The sequence below is a fragment of the Gigantopelta aegis genome, chromosome 10 (genome assembly GCF_016097555.1).
Source record: "Gigantopelta aegis isolate Gae_Host chromosome 10, Gae_host_genome, whole genome shotgun sequence".
Lineage (NCBI taxonomy): Eukaryota > Metazoa > Mollusca > Gastropoda > Neomphalida > Peltospiridae > Gigantopelta > Gigantopelta aegis.
The window spans coordinates 13559327-13578485 of record NC_054708.1 but is presented as its reverse complement, the minus strand read 5'-3'; the positions used below and the strand labels follow the sequence as shown (position 1 = coordinate 13578485).

Below are 19159 nucleotides of genomic sequence, written 5' to 3'. Positions count from 1 at the left end.
TGTGTGTGTGTGGGTGGGTGGATGTGTGTGTGTGTGGGTGGGTGTGTGTGGGTGAAACGTACAACTTGTACCTTGAATTGCACAAAAAACAACATCAAAATAATTTCATTTAGTTCTATTTTATAAAGTTATATTATTGCTAAATCCAATAAGGGTGGCCTATTACATCATGACGTCACAATTACAATTTGAATTGTATATTCACATTAATGTGGCAGATAAATCAACCTCCACTGAGGAGATTCGAACCAACGATCCTCAGGATAAGAGTTCAGCGCGTTTCCAAATTCCCAGTAGCTAATGCCAGTATGAACACTGTATACACTACTACATACTCCCCCCTCGAGTGAAGCTACGCCCCGGAGCTGTGGGCCACGGGAAGTTGAACTATTATAGGTCCTTGCTGAGAGAAAGGGAGAGGGAGAAAGAGAGAGAGAGAGAGAGAGAGAGAGAGAGAGAGAGAGAGAGAGAGAGAGAGAGAGAGAGAGAGAGAGAGAGAGAGAGAGAGAGAGAGAGAGAGAGTAAAATAACAGTAATTATGTGTATAATGCAGTGTATTTATTCAAAGGGACGCAACTATTACATTTAGTTACTTATCTTGGAAATACACCAGTGATGACCCTTTAGTTTCTCAAAGATGGAATATATATTAAAATACTAGTGCATGCATTCATTTTATATGATGTACATGTTTTTGTAGCGTTTGTACCCGTCACAATTGTGTAAGTTTGAAGCTATAGATGAACAAAAAACTAAAGATATGTGGTGTCAAATCTAGACATCGAACCCAACCCCGGAGTTTTGCAGATACGTCTACTTGGATATTATATCCTTTTAAAATCCGCTTGTCTGCAGCCAGTGTTGGTGGAATGTTTTTAACACGTAGTTTGAATAAGGATACCACTGCATATTTTGTGTCACAAAAGTACTTCTCATATATGTAAACAAAAACAGAACAAATGATTGAGATGAATTTGACATTTATATAAATTAAATGCTAATATGTGATATAAATAATATTTCTCATGCATAAGTTAAGCTTTGCCTGAAATGCATTAATGTCTATGCATGCACATACTTAACCTTTTATTATTTAATAATTGTAAATTGTATTTATTATATGGAGGCAGCATTATTCAAACATGGTCAAAATTTTCCTATTGCTAGAAATACTTGATGACAATATCTGATGTAGATGTTGATCATATACGTCAAAAACAAGTTAAGCACAATGGCACTAGAAATTCAATTGTAAAATATGACGGATAACAGTCCACAGTAAAATGACTGCTATGAAATAAATTAGTTGTACATGTAGTACGCACTTGCCTACGAATGGGACATAATTTCACTTTTTCAATTATCACATGTATAATTATGTGTTATTAACGAAGGAAGGAAGGAAATATTTAATTTAACGACGCACTCAACACATTTTATTTACGGTTATATGGCGTCAGACATATGGTTAACGACCACACAGATATTGAGAGAGGAAACCCGTTTTCGCCACTTCATGGGCTACTCTTTTCGATTAACAGCAAGGGATCTTTTATATGCATCATCCCACAGACATGGTAGTACATACCACGGCCTTTGATATATCAGTCGTGGTGCACTGGCTGGAACGAGAAATAGCCTCATGGGCCCACCGGCGGGGATCGATCCCAGACCGACCGCGCATCGAACTGGCGCTTTATTACTGGGCCCACGTTTTATTAACGAATTTTGTTCTCACCAACAAGAAATTATAATAATTAATTATATATTTTTAAATGTCTTCAGTGATTCTGAAAGTATGGATCTTGTAAGACGTGTGCTTAATATATACATGTATTAGAGATGTTAAAAATATCCATGCACATGATTTAAACAGCATGTACTGCACCATGTTTTAATGATGCTTCAGTATTACGTTAAATACAGGTCGAATTTAATTTTAATAACTTCAGTGCCATGGGTGTTAATACATAGATAATAAGGCTTATCGGGAATTGCTTAACTTGTGCCGACGAGTATATATATCCATCATACATAATATATGAAGACAAAAAACATTTAGCAGTTTGGTACTACCGCATTGTATTTTAACCTCCAAGCTACATTCTATGACGTGACAGTTAAAATAAAGTTTGTTTTGTTTAACGACACCACTGGAGCACATTAGTTAATTAATTAATCATTGGTTATTGGATGTCAAACATTTGGTAATTCTGACTCTCGTAGTCATCAGAGGAAACCCGCTACTTTTTTCCTAATGAAGTAAGGGATCTTTTATACGCACTTTCCCACAGACAGGAAGGCACATACCACGGCCTTTGTCCAGTTGTGGTGCACTGGTTGGAACGAGAGAAAAAAGTTAGCTGAATGGATCCACCTAGGTGGTTCGATCCTGCGACGCAAGCACATCAAGCGAGCAGTCAGCTGACTGAGCTAAATTCCGCACCCATGGCGCAACAGTTACACATTTCATTTTATATTGAAATTGACAAATGGTGTTTCAGTTAATTTAGGGCCTAAATCCAGTGTCTGATTTCACTTTGAAAGTCACGAGGCTTATTTTATTTAAGCACATTTACCAAATTGCTAAACTGTTTTGTTTTAGTATATTTTGCAATGATGTGTAGTTTCTTGTTTAGCATGAATATCATTCATTAAAGGCGCGGACTCAAGTTTCAACCCGTTAAAATGGACATAACGTTCAGTTAATCTACAAACCTGTAACACACATTTGGATAAGGATACAACAGAGAGACGCTAAAGCATGTGATGTTTAAACAGAAAATAACTAGAGCTTGTCTCGATAGCCATTACTTCTCAGACGAACGTTCGTTTTTAGAATTGTGAAAAATGTAAAAAGCTGAATGACTCTAACCACGTCAGATGTACGGAAATTAATATTCTAAATAATAAAATGTAAGTGCTTCTAATTTAAATGATCAAAAACGGCTCTAATTTAATGAAAAATACATCGTAGTGTTTAAAAACTAGGTTCTGTCACTTTAAACCTTTTCAAAATACATTTATATGTCACTACCAATCAATGTTCCTCCATGTTTAAAATAGCCAGTATGTTTCACTTTCAAATTCTACCTACAGTATTTTTGTGGAATAAATACAAATACAAATACCCATTTATGAAGGAAAAGCGCTTTTATAGTCTACAATTATTTTCAAACGGTTTTCTAAATTATGTATAATCAGAAATTTGCTCTGCTAAAAATAAATTGTGTACCTAATACATTCAAAAATGCCCTACAGGTAGACACACCAATAGATTGCCTGCAGAAAGCCAGGAAGATGTTTTTGTTTAACGACACCACTAGAGGACATTGATTTATTAATCATCGGCTATTGGTGTTAAACGTTGGTAATTTTGACATATAGTCTTAGAGATGAAACCGGCTTCCCTTTCTTCCATTAGTAGCAAGGGATCTTCTATAAGCATCATCCCACAGACAGGATAGCACATATCACTGCCTTTGGTATACTAGTTGCGGTGCACTGACTGTGATAAGAAATACCCCAATGGGCCCACTGACGGGGATCGATCCCTGCCCCCCCCCCCCCCCCCCCCCCCGCCCCCGATCCGCCTCTGGTCTAAAACAGGCGCGGACAGGGATATGCACCTGTGCAGCAACCCGTAACAGTTGTTGACATTGTAGGATTTTTTTATATGTTTTAATTATTATTATTATTATCATTATTTATTTATTTATTATTATTATTATAGAAAAAAAGTGAGGTTGCCGTACTCTGATAGATATTCTACCAGTCCCACTGTCCAAATGACTCGCACTACACTATTCTGTAATTTTGTACCGTACGAGTTTCTGTACTTGTACGTGTCAACGAACACATAAGGTGTATGGAATTTACGCCCATTTAGATCAATAATGACATTTTTTTAAATTTACCAAAGTAACCCTATCCCGTCGCGTATTGAGTTCACATGAAACCTGAATAACTACAATGTATTATTCATAAACCGCAAGTATACACTATTAAGTATATCAAAGGTAAGTAACTACGTCAGTACATGTGTAATATGTAAATTTATAGCTCTCACAAAAGGATAACACAGCGGGCGAACGAAAATTTACGAAAACTCCCGAACTCGTGTACACGTGTTTGAAGTAAATTGTAGACCGACAACTCAGTCGTATTACGGTTTATTAGGTCCATCGCCATTAAATATCGTCTGTCTACAGTCTATTTTCAAGTGCTTTTTTGTTTTGACAGAACAGATTTTGGGATTTACGAAACGTTTGAAATGTCAACAAAAATGAATAGTAATGTTTAAATCAAGAAACAATGGGGAGATGCCACAGTTTGTGCCTGTCTCTCTTGATAGCGTACCTCATAGGACTATCATTTGCAGACATACCCAAGGAAGCCGGATTGTACCTCCCAGGGGATGATGTGGTGGTGATTTCTGGTGATGATTTCTACTCACATCTTGCAGACAAGGAACACGCATGGATCATAGAATTTTACAACACTTGGTGTGGCCACTGCATTAATTTTGCTCCAACGTATAAAAAATTTGCTCAAAGTATAAAAGGTACCTATAGACAACTAATATATATTAATTTTATAATAATTATTGGATAGCCTGCATAATTTACCATGGTAGGAATTTCCTTTGGCACTGTCACGTATAACGAACATTATAAATACTTATCATAAATGGTTAGGGTTAGTGACATTGCCAAAGGAAAGTCTTTCCAATGAATCCTTTCTACTAAATAAAAGTGAAACACACTCCGGTAAACAGAAAACAGTCACAGTGACGTGTCTGAGTTCAGGCGCATGCCATGCATTTGCAAAAAATATCATACAGTGCATGTGTGGTTCATCATTTTCCATTTTTAAAGCCGCACACCCTAGTTCCATCCAGCGAAAATAAATTATAATTTGGTTAATCTACAAACCTGTAATAACACACTTAGATCACGTTTTTATCAAATGGAGTGAGAAAGCAGGTTTTATATCGATAAATACCATGGGAATCCCCATGTCCCAATTGCTTGAAATAATTTTGAAAGTTTGTATTCTGATGTCACCGGTAGATGTCGCTCGAAGCACAACAATGCCTACGTCACGACAAATTAAACAGACTTGGGGTGCATTCTTTTCACCTTTCCTGGACATGTTCCAATCTGTTCTGTCCTGGTTGTATCCACTCTCCAGATATCGTAGCACTTAGCAAAATTATTGGTTTTAAGGGTTTGTAACGTATTGTATTGAGATACTTACTTGTCTGAACTTTATTGTTACTGAAAATGTTTTCGAACTGTGAAGAAAAATCTCACAAATGAACAACAACAAATCGGATGTTGATTGCACGAACCGTGCACGAGAAAACAAAGCGAACCAAAATTATAACGGTCATGTGGTATACCAACGTCTGTGACATTGAAATGGAAATATCCCCTCTAAAAATAGATTAGACCTTGTCTGCTCAACGGTTTTTTCTCAGACGCACATGAGTTTTTCAGAAATACGAAAAATGCATTTTATGGTATTACAAACACCAGGATTACCAAAAAACACTTCAGGTGAATGGAAATGTATATTCTAAATAATAAACGGTAAGTAAAGTGCAATTTTATTTGTGAAAAAATGGGTTTAATAGCGAAAAACAACACCGTAATGGTGAATAACTAGCCGTAACTAGGGTGTGTCCCATTAAGGCCACTATATGAAAAAAATATATCTTTCTTAACTATATACAGTTGACGAACGCTTTGTTTAATATTTTTTAAGAGAAAAATTCAATTTCTCAAGCGTTCTGGTCCCGTCCGTCTTTTACCAGCACCCATTGCTAACACTTGTTAAGTTGTTGTCAGTACTGATCTATAGACATTACGTTCATACCAGTGAATAGTTTGTAAAATTATAATGTTTTTATGAATTGATTCTTAATTAACGCTCAAAATTATTTACAATTGTTATGAATGGATTATGAATACTATTCTTTACAGTAGAGGCACAAAATTGTAGCATACCTTTTGCAGATCGAATATAACAATTGAAATGCTTTGGCCTTGTTGATCTGGCACGTGTTAATTCATCTTCCTCCATTTTAAGTCAATTTCTACAAGTCATGTGGCCCCGATATAGGTAATTTTAAGGAATAAACAAAAACGACTTACTAAAATTAATGGTTTTAGGGGTTTGTAAAGTTTTGTATTTAGATACTTGTTTGAAATTTTATAGTTCATGAAAATGTTCTAGAACTGTGAAGAAAAACCTCGCAAACGAACGACAAGCAGACAACAACAAATCGGGAGAAAACAAAATGAATAGAGTTGGAAGCATAACGCAGTTAGGGACGTTGACGATATAGTACATCCCATCCTCCTACAAAATTATTTTTTGTAAATAATTTCAGTTTGGTTTGCCATAGAAGAAAAGTGGAAGTGTTTAGGAAATGAATAAAAAAGACTATTTTTGTGTTCAATTTAGAAAGTAATAAATTGTAGTAAAATCCATAGTATATGGCGGGGGGGGGGGGAGGCATTCCCTGTGGGAGAGACCATAGTTCATCACGGGACAGGACAGTAACCCATGCACTGGTAAAGCATACATGATGGATCTACATGTAGGATCAACCCCATCATGCATGGTCCCATTGGTCTGTTTCTCATTCCAGCCAGTTCCTCACAGAAAGGTTGCAGTATTTACCATCATGTTTGTAGGATGATGAATACAAAACAGCCCATGCTGCTTATCAAAAATAGTAGCCCATGGAGTGGGTTTTCTGTCTCATTATCAGTAGTTCTAGATCATATGTGTGATGCCATATTTAACCATAATTAAATGTGTTGAATATATCGTTGGTATATATGGACTAGCTGATTTTAATAAAGGTGAAGTTTACAAATATTATTTAACAACAACACTTGTAGCAAGTGAAATGAAGACCACTACAACAACCATTGTTTTTATAAATGGTATGCCAAGCAAAATGCTCTTAAAGCAGGCTTTCTAGATTATGGTAGCCCCACTCCCTTAGCTAGTGATATTCAATGTTGGGCTTGTAAATAACTTAGAACTATTGCCTTGCCCAATGGCTACTGAATTTTTAAAAAACATTTGTGACATGCTGCATTTAAGTCTATTTTGTAAATATGAATATCCTGCCCACCTACCCACTGCCCCCTCCCCACCATATGTAAAGGTTTTTAAGCTCTATCTCCTTTTTTTAGGTGACATAAGATTATTACTATTAACTGTATTTATTTAAAGTAGGGCTAGTGAATCATGGCTAGTAAAAATTTAAAATCACTCGTCTTATGGCTAGTGGATTTTTTATCAATTCTAGAAGCTTGCCTGCATGCTTAAAGAATGGAATGGACGATGGGAGTTTATATTTTAATACATACATTGAAACCTGTCTAAACCGGATTATGCCAGGGACCTCGTATATTTACCCAATTTAAACAGGATCCTGTGTTTAGAAGGTAATACATGTATGTATTTTAGAATATGATTTTTTTTAGATCATTCATTAAACTTGGCCAGTTTGACAGGATTCCAGTTAGCTCAGGGTCCGATTTAGATTTAGGTTTGACTGTACATATATGAACACTAGTTAGTACTAATACTAATAGTAGTATACTTAAGTGTACCTTTAAACATTTGCATGAAATCAACATTAAGCTGGTCAAGTGAAAGTAATTAATATTTGTGATTTCTAAATATGTATATGTAGTTAAAGCTCCAGTGGGGTGGTATTTAGCTCAATCGGTTGAGCACTCGTCTACAGTGCTTGCGTCACAGGATCGAACCACCTCAGTTGATCCATTCAAACTGATTGGGTTTTTTCTCATTCCAACCAACGCACAACAACTGGTCAAAGGTCATGGTACATGTATGTGTTTTCCTGCCTGTGGGAAAGTTCATATAAACATCCCTTGCTGCTAATGGAAAAATGTAACAGGTTTTCTCTAGGACTATGAGTCAGAATTACCAAATGTTTGACATGCAATAGCCGATGATTAATTAATCAATTTGCTCATTGGTGTCATTAAACAAAGCAAACTTTAACCTTAAATCTCCAGTGTACATACATTAATTGTGTTTATTTGGGTGTTCTTCGCTTTTAATTACATGTAGGTGTACTGTAAATAAAGTATGAACACTAGTAATACAAATTTATGTAATACATATACCTGTAGCCTTTATACATTTATACAGCATTCGAAATAAGCACTAGCTTGTCCATTTGTCCTGACAAGGAAAAGTTTTATTTAACGGCGCAATCAACACATTTTATTTACAGTTATTACTTAAATATGGCGTTGGACATAGGGTTAAGGGCCACTCAGATATTGAGAGAGGAAACCCGCTGTCGCCACTTCATGGGCTACTCTTTTCGATTAGCAGCAAGGGATCTTTTATATGCACCATTCCACAGACAGGAAAACCCATACCACAGCCTTTGTTACACCAGTTGTGGAGCACTGGCTGGAACAAAAAAAATAGCCCAATGGGCCCACCGACGCGGATTGATCCTAGACTGACCACGCATCAAGCAAACACTTTACCACTAGGCTAAGTCCTGCCCCTGTCCTGACAAGTGAAAATCTATTCGGACAAGCGAAATTTACCTTGGTGGTTGTCCTGTGCAAAAGTGAAAATCTATTCAGACAAGTGAAATTTACCTTGGTGGTTGTCCTGTGCAAAAGTGAAAATGTCTTTTTAAGCAATCAAAAACATTGTACTTGTACTCGTGGAAGTGCCCTTGAATTAAAAAAAACATTCATTTGGACAAGTGAAAATATTGGCGGACATGTACATTTTTAGATGTATTTGTCTGTTCGACTAGTAAAACATTCTGCTTATTTCTATCACTGTAAATACATAATGGCATGGAATCAACATAATCTTTCTGATTTCTGTTTTATATGTATATATATTTATTAAGTATGTACAGGGAACATTTTGTTCAGGGAACATTTTGTTCAGTATCACATCGCGATTTGCTACGCAAGTGTCAGAGATCCCTACACAATTTTAAAACATTAAACAGTAGTCGCTAATCAATTTTCAGTTGACGACTAGAAATATTACTAATCAAGATTTGAAAACAAAATGTTCCCTGATGTATAGGACCGCATCCACATGTGTATCTTCTAGATTGTGTATAGTTACAAATATCTTCAGTGTACATGCATTAATTTTGTTTATTTTTGTAATCTTCTCTTTTAGGGTGGTCAAGAGTTATCTCTGTTGGAGCTGTGGATTGCTCACAGCCTAAGAATACAGACGTTTGTCGCAAATATGGAATCGAAAGCTACCCACAGATGATTGTAATTATTTCTCAAATTTCTTACTTTTAAAAAAAAAATGTCATGAACATTATGGGGTTTTTTTTCAAACAGTTTTTTCCCGTTGCAGTAATGTTTCTCAAAAACCAACTCGCTAATACAAAATGTCAGGAGTTGTATATATTCTAGCTGTTTAGACTATAAATCACTAACCAACAAGATATATAAATATATATATATATATACATACATGTACAAGTTTATATATACATGTATATATATATATATATAGTAAAAACAAGGAGTCAAATTGTGTTTTTAGATTTTAGGAGCACTTAATTGGTAAAACACTCACTAGATATGCAGTCTGTTTAGGATCGATACCCATTGGTGTGCCCATTTATTAATAAATCAATTTGCTCTAGTGGTGGTGTTAAATCAAACAAACTTTAACTGTGTTCGACACATGTTTAAAATTCTCAGAAAGTCGACATACCTGTATATAATACATTTATATATTTTTGTTGCACATCCAAATAAGCGGATTTGACTGTATATTAAATAGTAATACAGAACTTTGATAATTTCAGCTAGCCCAGACCAAAAATTCACTAACAGGGAGGGATCAAGGGCTAGTGGGTTTGTCACCTTAAGTACTTACAATGGTTACATGTACATGTTTGTATGCCTGCATTTACTCTTCATATTGTTTGTTTAATATAATACTGTTGTACTAGATGATGATTACTGATTCATTTGAAGCTGGCTAGACTATCATAATGATTGTAGCTGGTTTTATCACCTAATATTTTTACTGATCAATATTTCTTGGCTTGTATTTGAACTATTGATCTGGTTGTACACATGGACTACATATGTTGCAGTCTATCTACTTGATTGCTAGTAAATCTTACAATGCACATGTATATTAATGTACATTACATTGGGGGATATATGTATGAAAAATAATATTACACAAGTTTGTATCAGATATCATTTACTCATTGTTTTAAAACATATCTTATTTGCTTTCACTCATTAGATATATTTTGACACAACTTGTAAGACAAATGGTATCTAATGACTAGGGGTGGGACGTAGCCCAATGTCAGTGCATGGGCCCACTTGACTATTTTTCGCTCTAGCCACTGCACCACGACTGCAGTGGTATATCAAAGGCCGTGGTATGTGCTATCCTGTCTGTGGGATGGTGCATATAAAGATCGCTTGCTACTAATGGAAAAATGTAGCAGGCTTCCTTTCTAAGAAGGAAAATGTCAAAATTACCAAATGTTTGACATCCAATTCCAATAGCCTATGATTAATAATCAATGTGCTCTAGTTGTGTCGTTGAACAAAACAAACTTATTTATAATGTGTGTTTAAGTTAATTATTATTTAATACTAATATAGATGAATGTGATATTTTTTCAGTTATTCCCTCCACACTCTACAGACAAGAACACTGGATTACGATTGTTTGGTACCCGAGAGTTTGGTGGTCTCTTAGAAAATGTTGTTGACTTTGTTTCAAACAGAACCCGATTCCAAGCCCCGGCGTCATGGCCACGTTTACAACCAATGGCGTAAGTGATACATAGGGCTGCTAACATCCTCTCATCTGAAGCAAATTAGAAAAGAAGGAAGGAAGGAAATGTTTTATTTAACGATGCACCCAACACATTTTATTTATGGTTATATGGCGTCAGGAAATTAGAAAAATATATATTTGATAAATAAAACGTAATGGAATCATTTCGATTCCATCCTGAACTTTTGTTGAAATTCTTTGTGATTCTGAATTTTATTCTAAAACTGTTTTAATTTGACCTATCTGTGATATTAATTTGACCTATCTGTGATATTAATTTGACCTATCTGTGATATTAATTTCGTATTTTTTACATAGCTCTTTCGGGGCTTCTAGAATTTGTTTTAAATCCACCAGCCATTGGATCAGTGATTTTAAAAATTTACTAGCCACATTAAAAATTCACAAGCCCTACTTTACTGTCACTTAATACAATTTTATTAAATAACAGTAATAATCAGATATGGGAGATAGAGCTTAAAAACTAACATTGGGAGGTTGAGGTGGGGTTAGGATATTCATATAAATTTACAAAATAGACTTAATTGCAACATTTGATCTCCTTCCCCCCCTACATCGTCACAGTTACAGCATGCATTGTTTACCTTTCCCTTTCAAGTTTCTGGCACAGGAAATAAAGTCTAATGACATGCGTGTTTTGATTGGTTAGACACGTCACGTGGTAGTTAATCTCGCACATAATATGTTTTAGGCTAAGAACTTGGAAATCACCAATCGCGACGACAGGTTAATCTCAATCAAGTAAACCCCAGCCATGCTTTGAATTTCAGTCTTTGTTTTATTTACCTATTCTTTTCTAATTTAACACTTCGCTAACATGTGGTTATCGGCAATCAGGAAAACAATTTACTTTAATAGTAACCGCATATGCAGTGACTCGGCTTGGCCTATTACGTGTTGCAGTTTGGATAATATGTCACAGTTGCCGATACAAGATAATACCTTTTTTGTTCATCAATTAACAACGGATTAGAAGTCGCCGTTATATTCTTTTGATATCGGTCTGACACGGGATAATGCCCTGTATTTGGCATCACCGTTCCTGGCGACATAAATAGTAGGACCTAAATATATAACCAACTACCAAATACACTGAACCATCTATTACCGTGTGTCACACTGTCGTACCCTCATTTAAATTTAATTATTTTGATAGTGTGTTTAGATACCAACCAAGAGTTTGCTCAATTATTTTTCCCCGGGGGGAGGGCAAAAACGAAAACGGGACAATGACGATGGATCACACTTGACAAAAGACAAAACGTACGACACGACAAAAAACTGAAAGTTACAACATGATTTAAGTGTTTGTTTTATTTTACTGTTATACTCGTAAATGTGTAATGTTACAAAAATTATATAAAAATCCAGTTATAATTGATCAGGAATTTGGGCTAGTGCTTTATCTTGGTGGGCTAGTGGTTTTCACAAACCCACTAGCCCTGTGGCTAGTGACTTTTCAAAATATTTGTCATACTCTGAAACATGTATGCAACTCATTTTGTTTAGTTAAAGTTTGTTTTGTTTAACAATACCACTGGAGTACATTGATGTTTTAATCATATCAAAAATTTGGTAATTTTGACATATATATAGTCTTAGAGAGGAAACCTGCTACATTTTTCAATTAGACATCCAATAGCCGATGATTAATAAATCAGGTTTCTCTAGTGATGTCATTAAACAAAAAACCCTCTTTTTTTTTCTTTTTTTTTTTTCCATTAGTAGCAAGGGATCTTTTATATGCACCATCCTACAGACATGATAGCACATACCATGGCCTTTGATAATACCATGGCCTTTGATATACCAGCCGTGTTGCACTGGCTAGAACAAGAAATAGCCCAATAATCAACTGTGCATCAAGTGAGCGCTTCTACTACTGGGCTACATCCCGCTCTCGTTTTGTTTAGTGTCACAGGCTTAATATTCATGCCAAACATGCAGTGTTTGGATACTTTTTAATCTTTATACGTAGTGTTCTTTTACTTAGAATTTTGGCACCCGTATCACAGTGAAGTAAATGGGTTGACATAATTTTATATCTGACAAAGAGTAGTGTTCAAATGCATTATTTTGAAAGGTCATGGTATGTGCTTTCCTGTCTGTCTGGGAAAGTGCATACACAAAAGATCTCTGCTGCTAATGGAAAAAAAAGTACCCTTGTAGCTTGTTTCCTCAGATGACTACGAGTCATAATTACCAAGTGTTTGATATCTAATAGCCGATTGATGCTTAATTAATCAAGGTGCTCTAGTGGTGTTGTTAAACAAAACAAACTCCAACTAAAAACATGCAACATAGTTTACCAGTTGTAAATTTGTTTAATTCAGTTACTAAATATAAATATTGTATCTGCTGTGTACACAAAAACTGCACTGAATCAGGTATTTGCATGTGAAATGAACTAGCGCTAGTACCAGATGTTACTGAATCAAAATACAATACGACATGTATTATATAGCTCGGCATGTTTTCTAAAGATATTACCAGTGGCATGTTTTTTACAGATTAATCTTATTTTATAGTTATATCGTCGTAACAGAGACATGAAATATTACTGCAGAATTTGTACCATATGCATTTTAATGGTGTTCTCATTATATTTATTGTTTGCTTATCTGATGGAAAATTTTATCTGTATTAAGGAACATAGCATAATTTATTACATCAAATCATTTTAGATACATTGTGTATTCTACAGAATAATTATAAATATAATATTCTGATATTAAGGAATTGTATTTGCTAAATGAAGAGGGTGGGTCGTAGCCTACTGGTAAATTAAGTGCTCACCTGATGTGTGGTCGGTCTAGGATCAGTCAGTCCTTATTGGTGGGGCCATTAGAATTTTTCTTGTTCTAGTTAGTGCACCATGACTAGTATATCAAAGGCATTGGTACATGCAGGGGACAATATTTCGAAATCTTAGTTAACCGGAAGTCGGTTCACATGGTTTTTACCTAGGTAACCAATTGTTCAGTTATGTGAATTATATATGCGTAACCCGTGGGTTACCTGATCGGTTACCTCAAAATTACGTTGAAATTATATTTTAAATACATAGTTATTAGCTCAAACATAAAGTTAAAACAAAATACAAAAGAAAACATTTAAAAAAAAAAAAAAATTCTTTAATGCTTGGTAAATTTAACAATATTGTAAAAGAACTGAATATCAGCCCCAGTACTGAAACAAAATACAGGGGTGTAGCCAGAAAGTCTTTTTAGCATTACGCACACCAAAGGCTTGTCTGAGCGGGGGGATTTGGGGGGCCTCCCCCTGTGAAAAATTTGAAACCCAGGACCGCTGTAGATGCATTCTGAGCCTTTTTTAGCAGTGGCTATGTTACTTACACTTTATCGATGGTACTTCTATACTACAGTGACGTTCTAAATATTAGTTTTTTAAAGCTCATTATGCGACGTTAGTATTTTTCAATTTTTGTGCCACTTTTGGGTTCCTGTTAATAGCAGCAGATAATTTAGCCTTCCCCAGCGGTCTGAGCACATTTCTTTAAAACTTTTGGCTCGACTCTGTACTGAACATTTACTTTAGACTGGTTGCAAATTAAAACTGTTGCAATATAACTTTGTTTACTGGTTTGCTGCGCATCAAGTATCTAAAATTCAGCCTAAAACATTTGTCGAAATACTAGTAGTATGTCTCCGTGAATAAACGTCCTGTAATCGTGAAGTTTGCAAGTTTTAATTTCTGAACGTTTACAGGTCATGACATAACCAGTTTGCGGTTCGCGTAAATTTAATTTTGCGTAACTGACACGCGAACAGAACAGCGGTTCGCGTGAAATATTGTGCCCTGTACATGTATATATTATATGCTATCCTGTCTGTGGGATGGTGCATATATATATGAAAGATTCCTTGCTAAAATTAATGTAAAATATAGCAGGTTTCATCTCTAAGACTATATATATATAATGTGAAAATTATCAAATGTTTGACATCCAATATATTATAGCCAGTGATTAATAAATCAATGTGCTCTATAGAGGTGATGTAAACAAAACAAACTTTTACTGTTGCTAAATGAAATATTGAGTTATTAATACTTGCAAAAACAACCTTTCTTAGAAAACTAAAAACATAATTTACTTTGACTGACATTGTGCTACAAAGTGCTTGATATACATACATTGTTCCATTCAGGTAACCTAACACCAAATCAGGTTACCTGAATCATGATTTGGGCAGAACTTATTTTATCTTACCTAAATTAAGTAAGAGTTCTTATTCTTAGGCCAGTACATGTTAATTATTACATGTCCATCATCCATGTTATAATGTAGAAACTTTGTCAAAACAGTTGCTTTCAAGTTCATACATGTAAACAGTAAAAGAGCACATTGATTTAGTAATTATTGGCTATTGGATGTCAAACATTTGTTAATTTTGACATATAACGGTAGTCTTAGAGAAAATCCATTACATTTTTCCATTAGTAGCAAGGGGTCTTTTATATACATAATTCCACAGACAGGATAACACTTACCACAGCCTTTGATATATAGTATACACCAGTCATGGTGTGCTGGCTGGAATGAGAAATAGATCAATGGGCACATAAAACAGAGTACTAAGCAAAAAAAAACTATTCAGAATTGATCATTTGATGATGGGGTGGGGTAGTATTTTTATGTATTCTATACATCCACTCTTCACAAAATAAGAGTTAAATTAAACAATGCAAGTATATATATTTACAAATAGCAGATCAACCATGGTGCATAGCCCTCTTCTTCCCCACCCCTCGCAGCCATTAACAACAGGAAATTTGTAGATATCTCATTGTAAAAATAGCTTACACAAAATATCCTGTCGTCGTCAACAGTTCTTGCATTAATTTGATAGATTTGTAACCTTGTGAATGGTTGTTGCTTTTGCAAACCCCACCCCCTTCTCCCATTTGGGGGTTTGGGGGGTGGGCATGGAGATTTAGTGTGATTATCTCGAATTTGCTCCATGATAAGATGTTTTTAGCTGATAAAATATTGTAACAATTAAAATTACAGACTATATTATACAGATTCTTGTTTTGAATATCAGTGTCTGTGGATATAATATGATTCTGGTTGTCCAACTGTCTGTACATGTATGTACGTAGCTCAACTGGATTTTGACTTAAACAGTATACCTGTATAATAGGAAATAAACGTAACTTTGACTTAGTCCGAACACTAGCTAGGATGAAACACAATTACATAATATATAGTCACTGATATTTTATGGAGAAAATATATTTAATACCAGGTACATGCAATTATAGCAGGCTTTCAGATTTCACGGAAACAATCGATTCCGGTACCATGTCTGTAAAATCACCGAACCAACATGATTATTATATCGAGTACGACTATTCAGCAGAATCTAAAAACAGTTTCCGATGGGTTCCCATAACCACAAGGCACGGAATCGAACAAGTGTTTCCCATGAAATTTGAAATCCTATGGCCTGTTATAGTAGTTAAAACATCTCTTGTTAGTCTTAACAGTGGCAGCCAACTCAGGACAGTCCCTTTAAGAATTAGTTACATTGTTTGGGTTTATTATATTTTCATATTCTGGTGTGTATTTTTGTGCTGGGGTATAGATAAACATTCATTCATTTGTTTTGGTTTTATATACTGATCATTAAATAATTTGTGGGGTTTTTTTTATGTTCTTGTATAGGACAATTGAGGAAATTTGGTCTGAAGCGTCGCCAAAACATCAGCATGTGGTTCTGATATTTGAAGACCGCAACTCCATCACTGGAAGAGAGGTTGGTAGATCATGGCATGTAGTCATCTAATACTTAAAAGCACCTGTTTTGCATATAATTATGAGGCAAATAGATGTAAGAGTAACTGATAGAACTTTACTGATATTAAAATACTGTTTCACAAAATAATTTATAGTATCTAATGTGATGTTACAAGTACATGTATAAGGAGACTCGGTTTATAAACAAAATTGGAGTACTTGCATGATTGTGTTTCATTATTAACTACAGTGAAACCTTTCAAGACCGGACCCTCTGTAAACCGGAATTCCCTCAAAACCAGACGTTTTACAGAGTACCTTTTTAAAACAAGTACAGAACGTAACCTCCCGAAACCGAATCCCTCTTAATACCGGACAATTGTCTTGGTTCCAAGGGTGTCCGGTTTAGAGGGGTTTCACTGTATATGATTTTGTCATAAAATATTTTGGTTTTGTTTAATTCAGGTAAGTCTCATCCCAAAACCTAACATTTTATAATGAAATCTTATGTATACATACATGAAATTAAATTCTTTAAATCTTGTTCAGGTACAATTAAGCATTCATTCTCTGATTGTTTTTTTTCTTTCCCATCCCTACCGGTGCCCCACGACTGGTATATCCAAAGGTTGTGGTATGTGTGCTGTGGAAAAGTGCATATATATAACATGTATATAAAAGATTCACTGAACACTGCTGTTGAAAAATGTAGCAGGTTTCCTCTAAGACTTTGTGTTAAAAATGGGAGCGGGACGTACCCCACTGGTAAAGCGCTTGTTTGATGCACGGTCAGTTTGGGATCGATCCCCGTCGGTGGGCCCATTGGGCTATTTTTCGCCCCATCCAGTGCACCACAATTGGCATATCAATGGTTGTGGTATGTGCTATCCTGTCTGTGGGATAGTGCATATAAAAGATCCCTTGCTGCTAACTGAAGAGAGTAGCCCATTAAATTGGTGACAGCAGGTTTCCTCTCTCAATATTTATGTGGTCCTTAAAGCCGCACACCCTAGTTCCATCCAGCGAAAATAAATTATAATTTGGTTAATCTACAAACCTGTAACACACTTAGATCACGTTTTTATCAAATGGAGTGAAAAAGCAGGTTTTATATCGATAAATACTATGGGAATCCCCATGTTCCAATTGCTTGAAATAATTTTGAAAGTTAGTATTCTGATGTCACCGGTAGATGTCGCTCGAAGCACAACAATGCCTACGTCACGACAAATTTCACAGACTTGGGGTGCGTTCGTTTCACCTCTCCTGGACATGTTCCAACTGTTCTGTCCTGGTTGTATCCCCTCTCCAGATATCGTAAGACTTAACAAAATTATTGGTTTTAAGGGTTTGTAACGTTTTGTATTGAGACACTTACTTGTCTGAACTTTATTGTTACTGAAAATGTTCACGAACTGTGAAGAAAAATCTCACAAATGAACAACAACAAATCGGATGTTGATTGTGCGAACCGTGCACGAGAAAACAAACCGAACCAAAATGATAACGGTCACGTGATATACCAACGTCTGTGACATTGAAATGGAAATATCCCCTCTAAAAATAGATTGGACCTCGCTTGCTTAACGTTTTTTTCTCGACAACACGTCTTGTGAAAAAATGCAAAAAATGCACTTCGTGGTTTTATAAACATCAGGATTACCAAAAAGCACTTCATGTGAATGGAAATGTGTATTCTAAATAATAAAATGTAAGTAAAGTGCAATTTTATTTGTGAAAAATGGGGTTTAATAGCGAAAAACAACGCCGTAATGGTTAACAAATAAACGTAACTAGGGTGTGTCCCTTTAACCATATGCCTGACGTGATATAACCGTAAATAAAATGTGTTGAGTGCATTGTTAAATAAAAAAAAAAACCTTTGTGTTAAAAATATTACCAATTGGATGACATCCAAAGGCCGATGATTAATAAACCAATGTCACCAGTGGTGTCATTGCACGAAACAAACCTTTATGGCTGCCACTGTGTTTGTTTCAGATTATCTTGGACACGATGGACCAGACTCATATACTAGTGCGTCGTCTGCTGAAGGAATCGGTCACTAAATACGGGATCACACAGTTTCCTTCCCTGTACTCTCTCAAGAAAGATGGGGTATACAAGAAGCTGGCAGTGTAGGCATTTTAACATTTCTTTTCTACTTGACCTGACCTCAAACAATGACCCTTGAGGTAAGGTTAAGTATACTTAACCTTTAGACTACTGGATTAATTTTTGACAAAAACCATGTTGAGTGGGTACACATTTATAGTTTTTACTCACATATATTCACTTGAATGATTTCTAAATACATAAAATAAAGTTCATATTTGAATCAGTAAGTATTATTTTCATGGGTTTTTATGATTTTTATATTTTAGATCAGTTAATGTTGACTAAAATTAGGCAAAAATTCGAAAAAGTCGCATTTACTTACCGGCATTTGTGGCCAGCTGTCCAGTATTTATGTTTATTATTCCCGATAACAGTGGTTTTCTGACCAGA

The 19159-nt window shown here is 35.4% G+C and overlaps 1 protein-coding gene across 2 annotated transcripts in view; it reads left to right on the top strand.

The window, feature by feature from the left end:
• The first annotated feature begins 4211 nt into the window (after positions 1–4211).
• The window catches only part of LOC121383179 (sulfhydryl oxidase 2-like), a 33348-nt gene continuing 18400 nt past the window's right edge, over positions 4212–19159 (top strand). The window contains exons 1-5 of one of the 2 annotated variants that reach the window (XM_041513026.1): positions 4212–4564; positions 9220–9320; positions 10713–10864; positions 16580–16670; positions 18653–18789. In XM_041513026.1, the coding sequence (XP_041368960.1) occupies positions 4315–4564; positions 9220–9320; positions 10713–10864; positions 16580–16670; positions 18653–18789 (731 nt within the window). In that variant the 5' untranslated portion in view covers positions 4212–4314. The remainder of the gene's footprint in view (positions 4565–9219; positions 9321–10712; positions 10865–16579; positions 16671–18652; positions 18790–19159) is intronic. The other variant, XM_041513027.1, reaches the window with a different exon arrangement.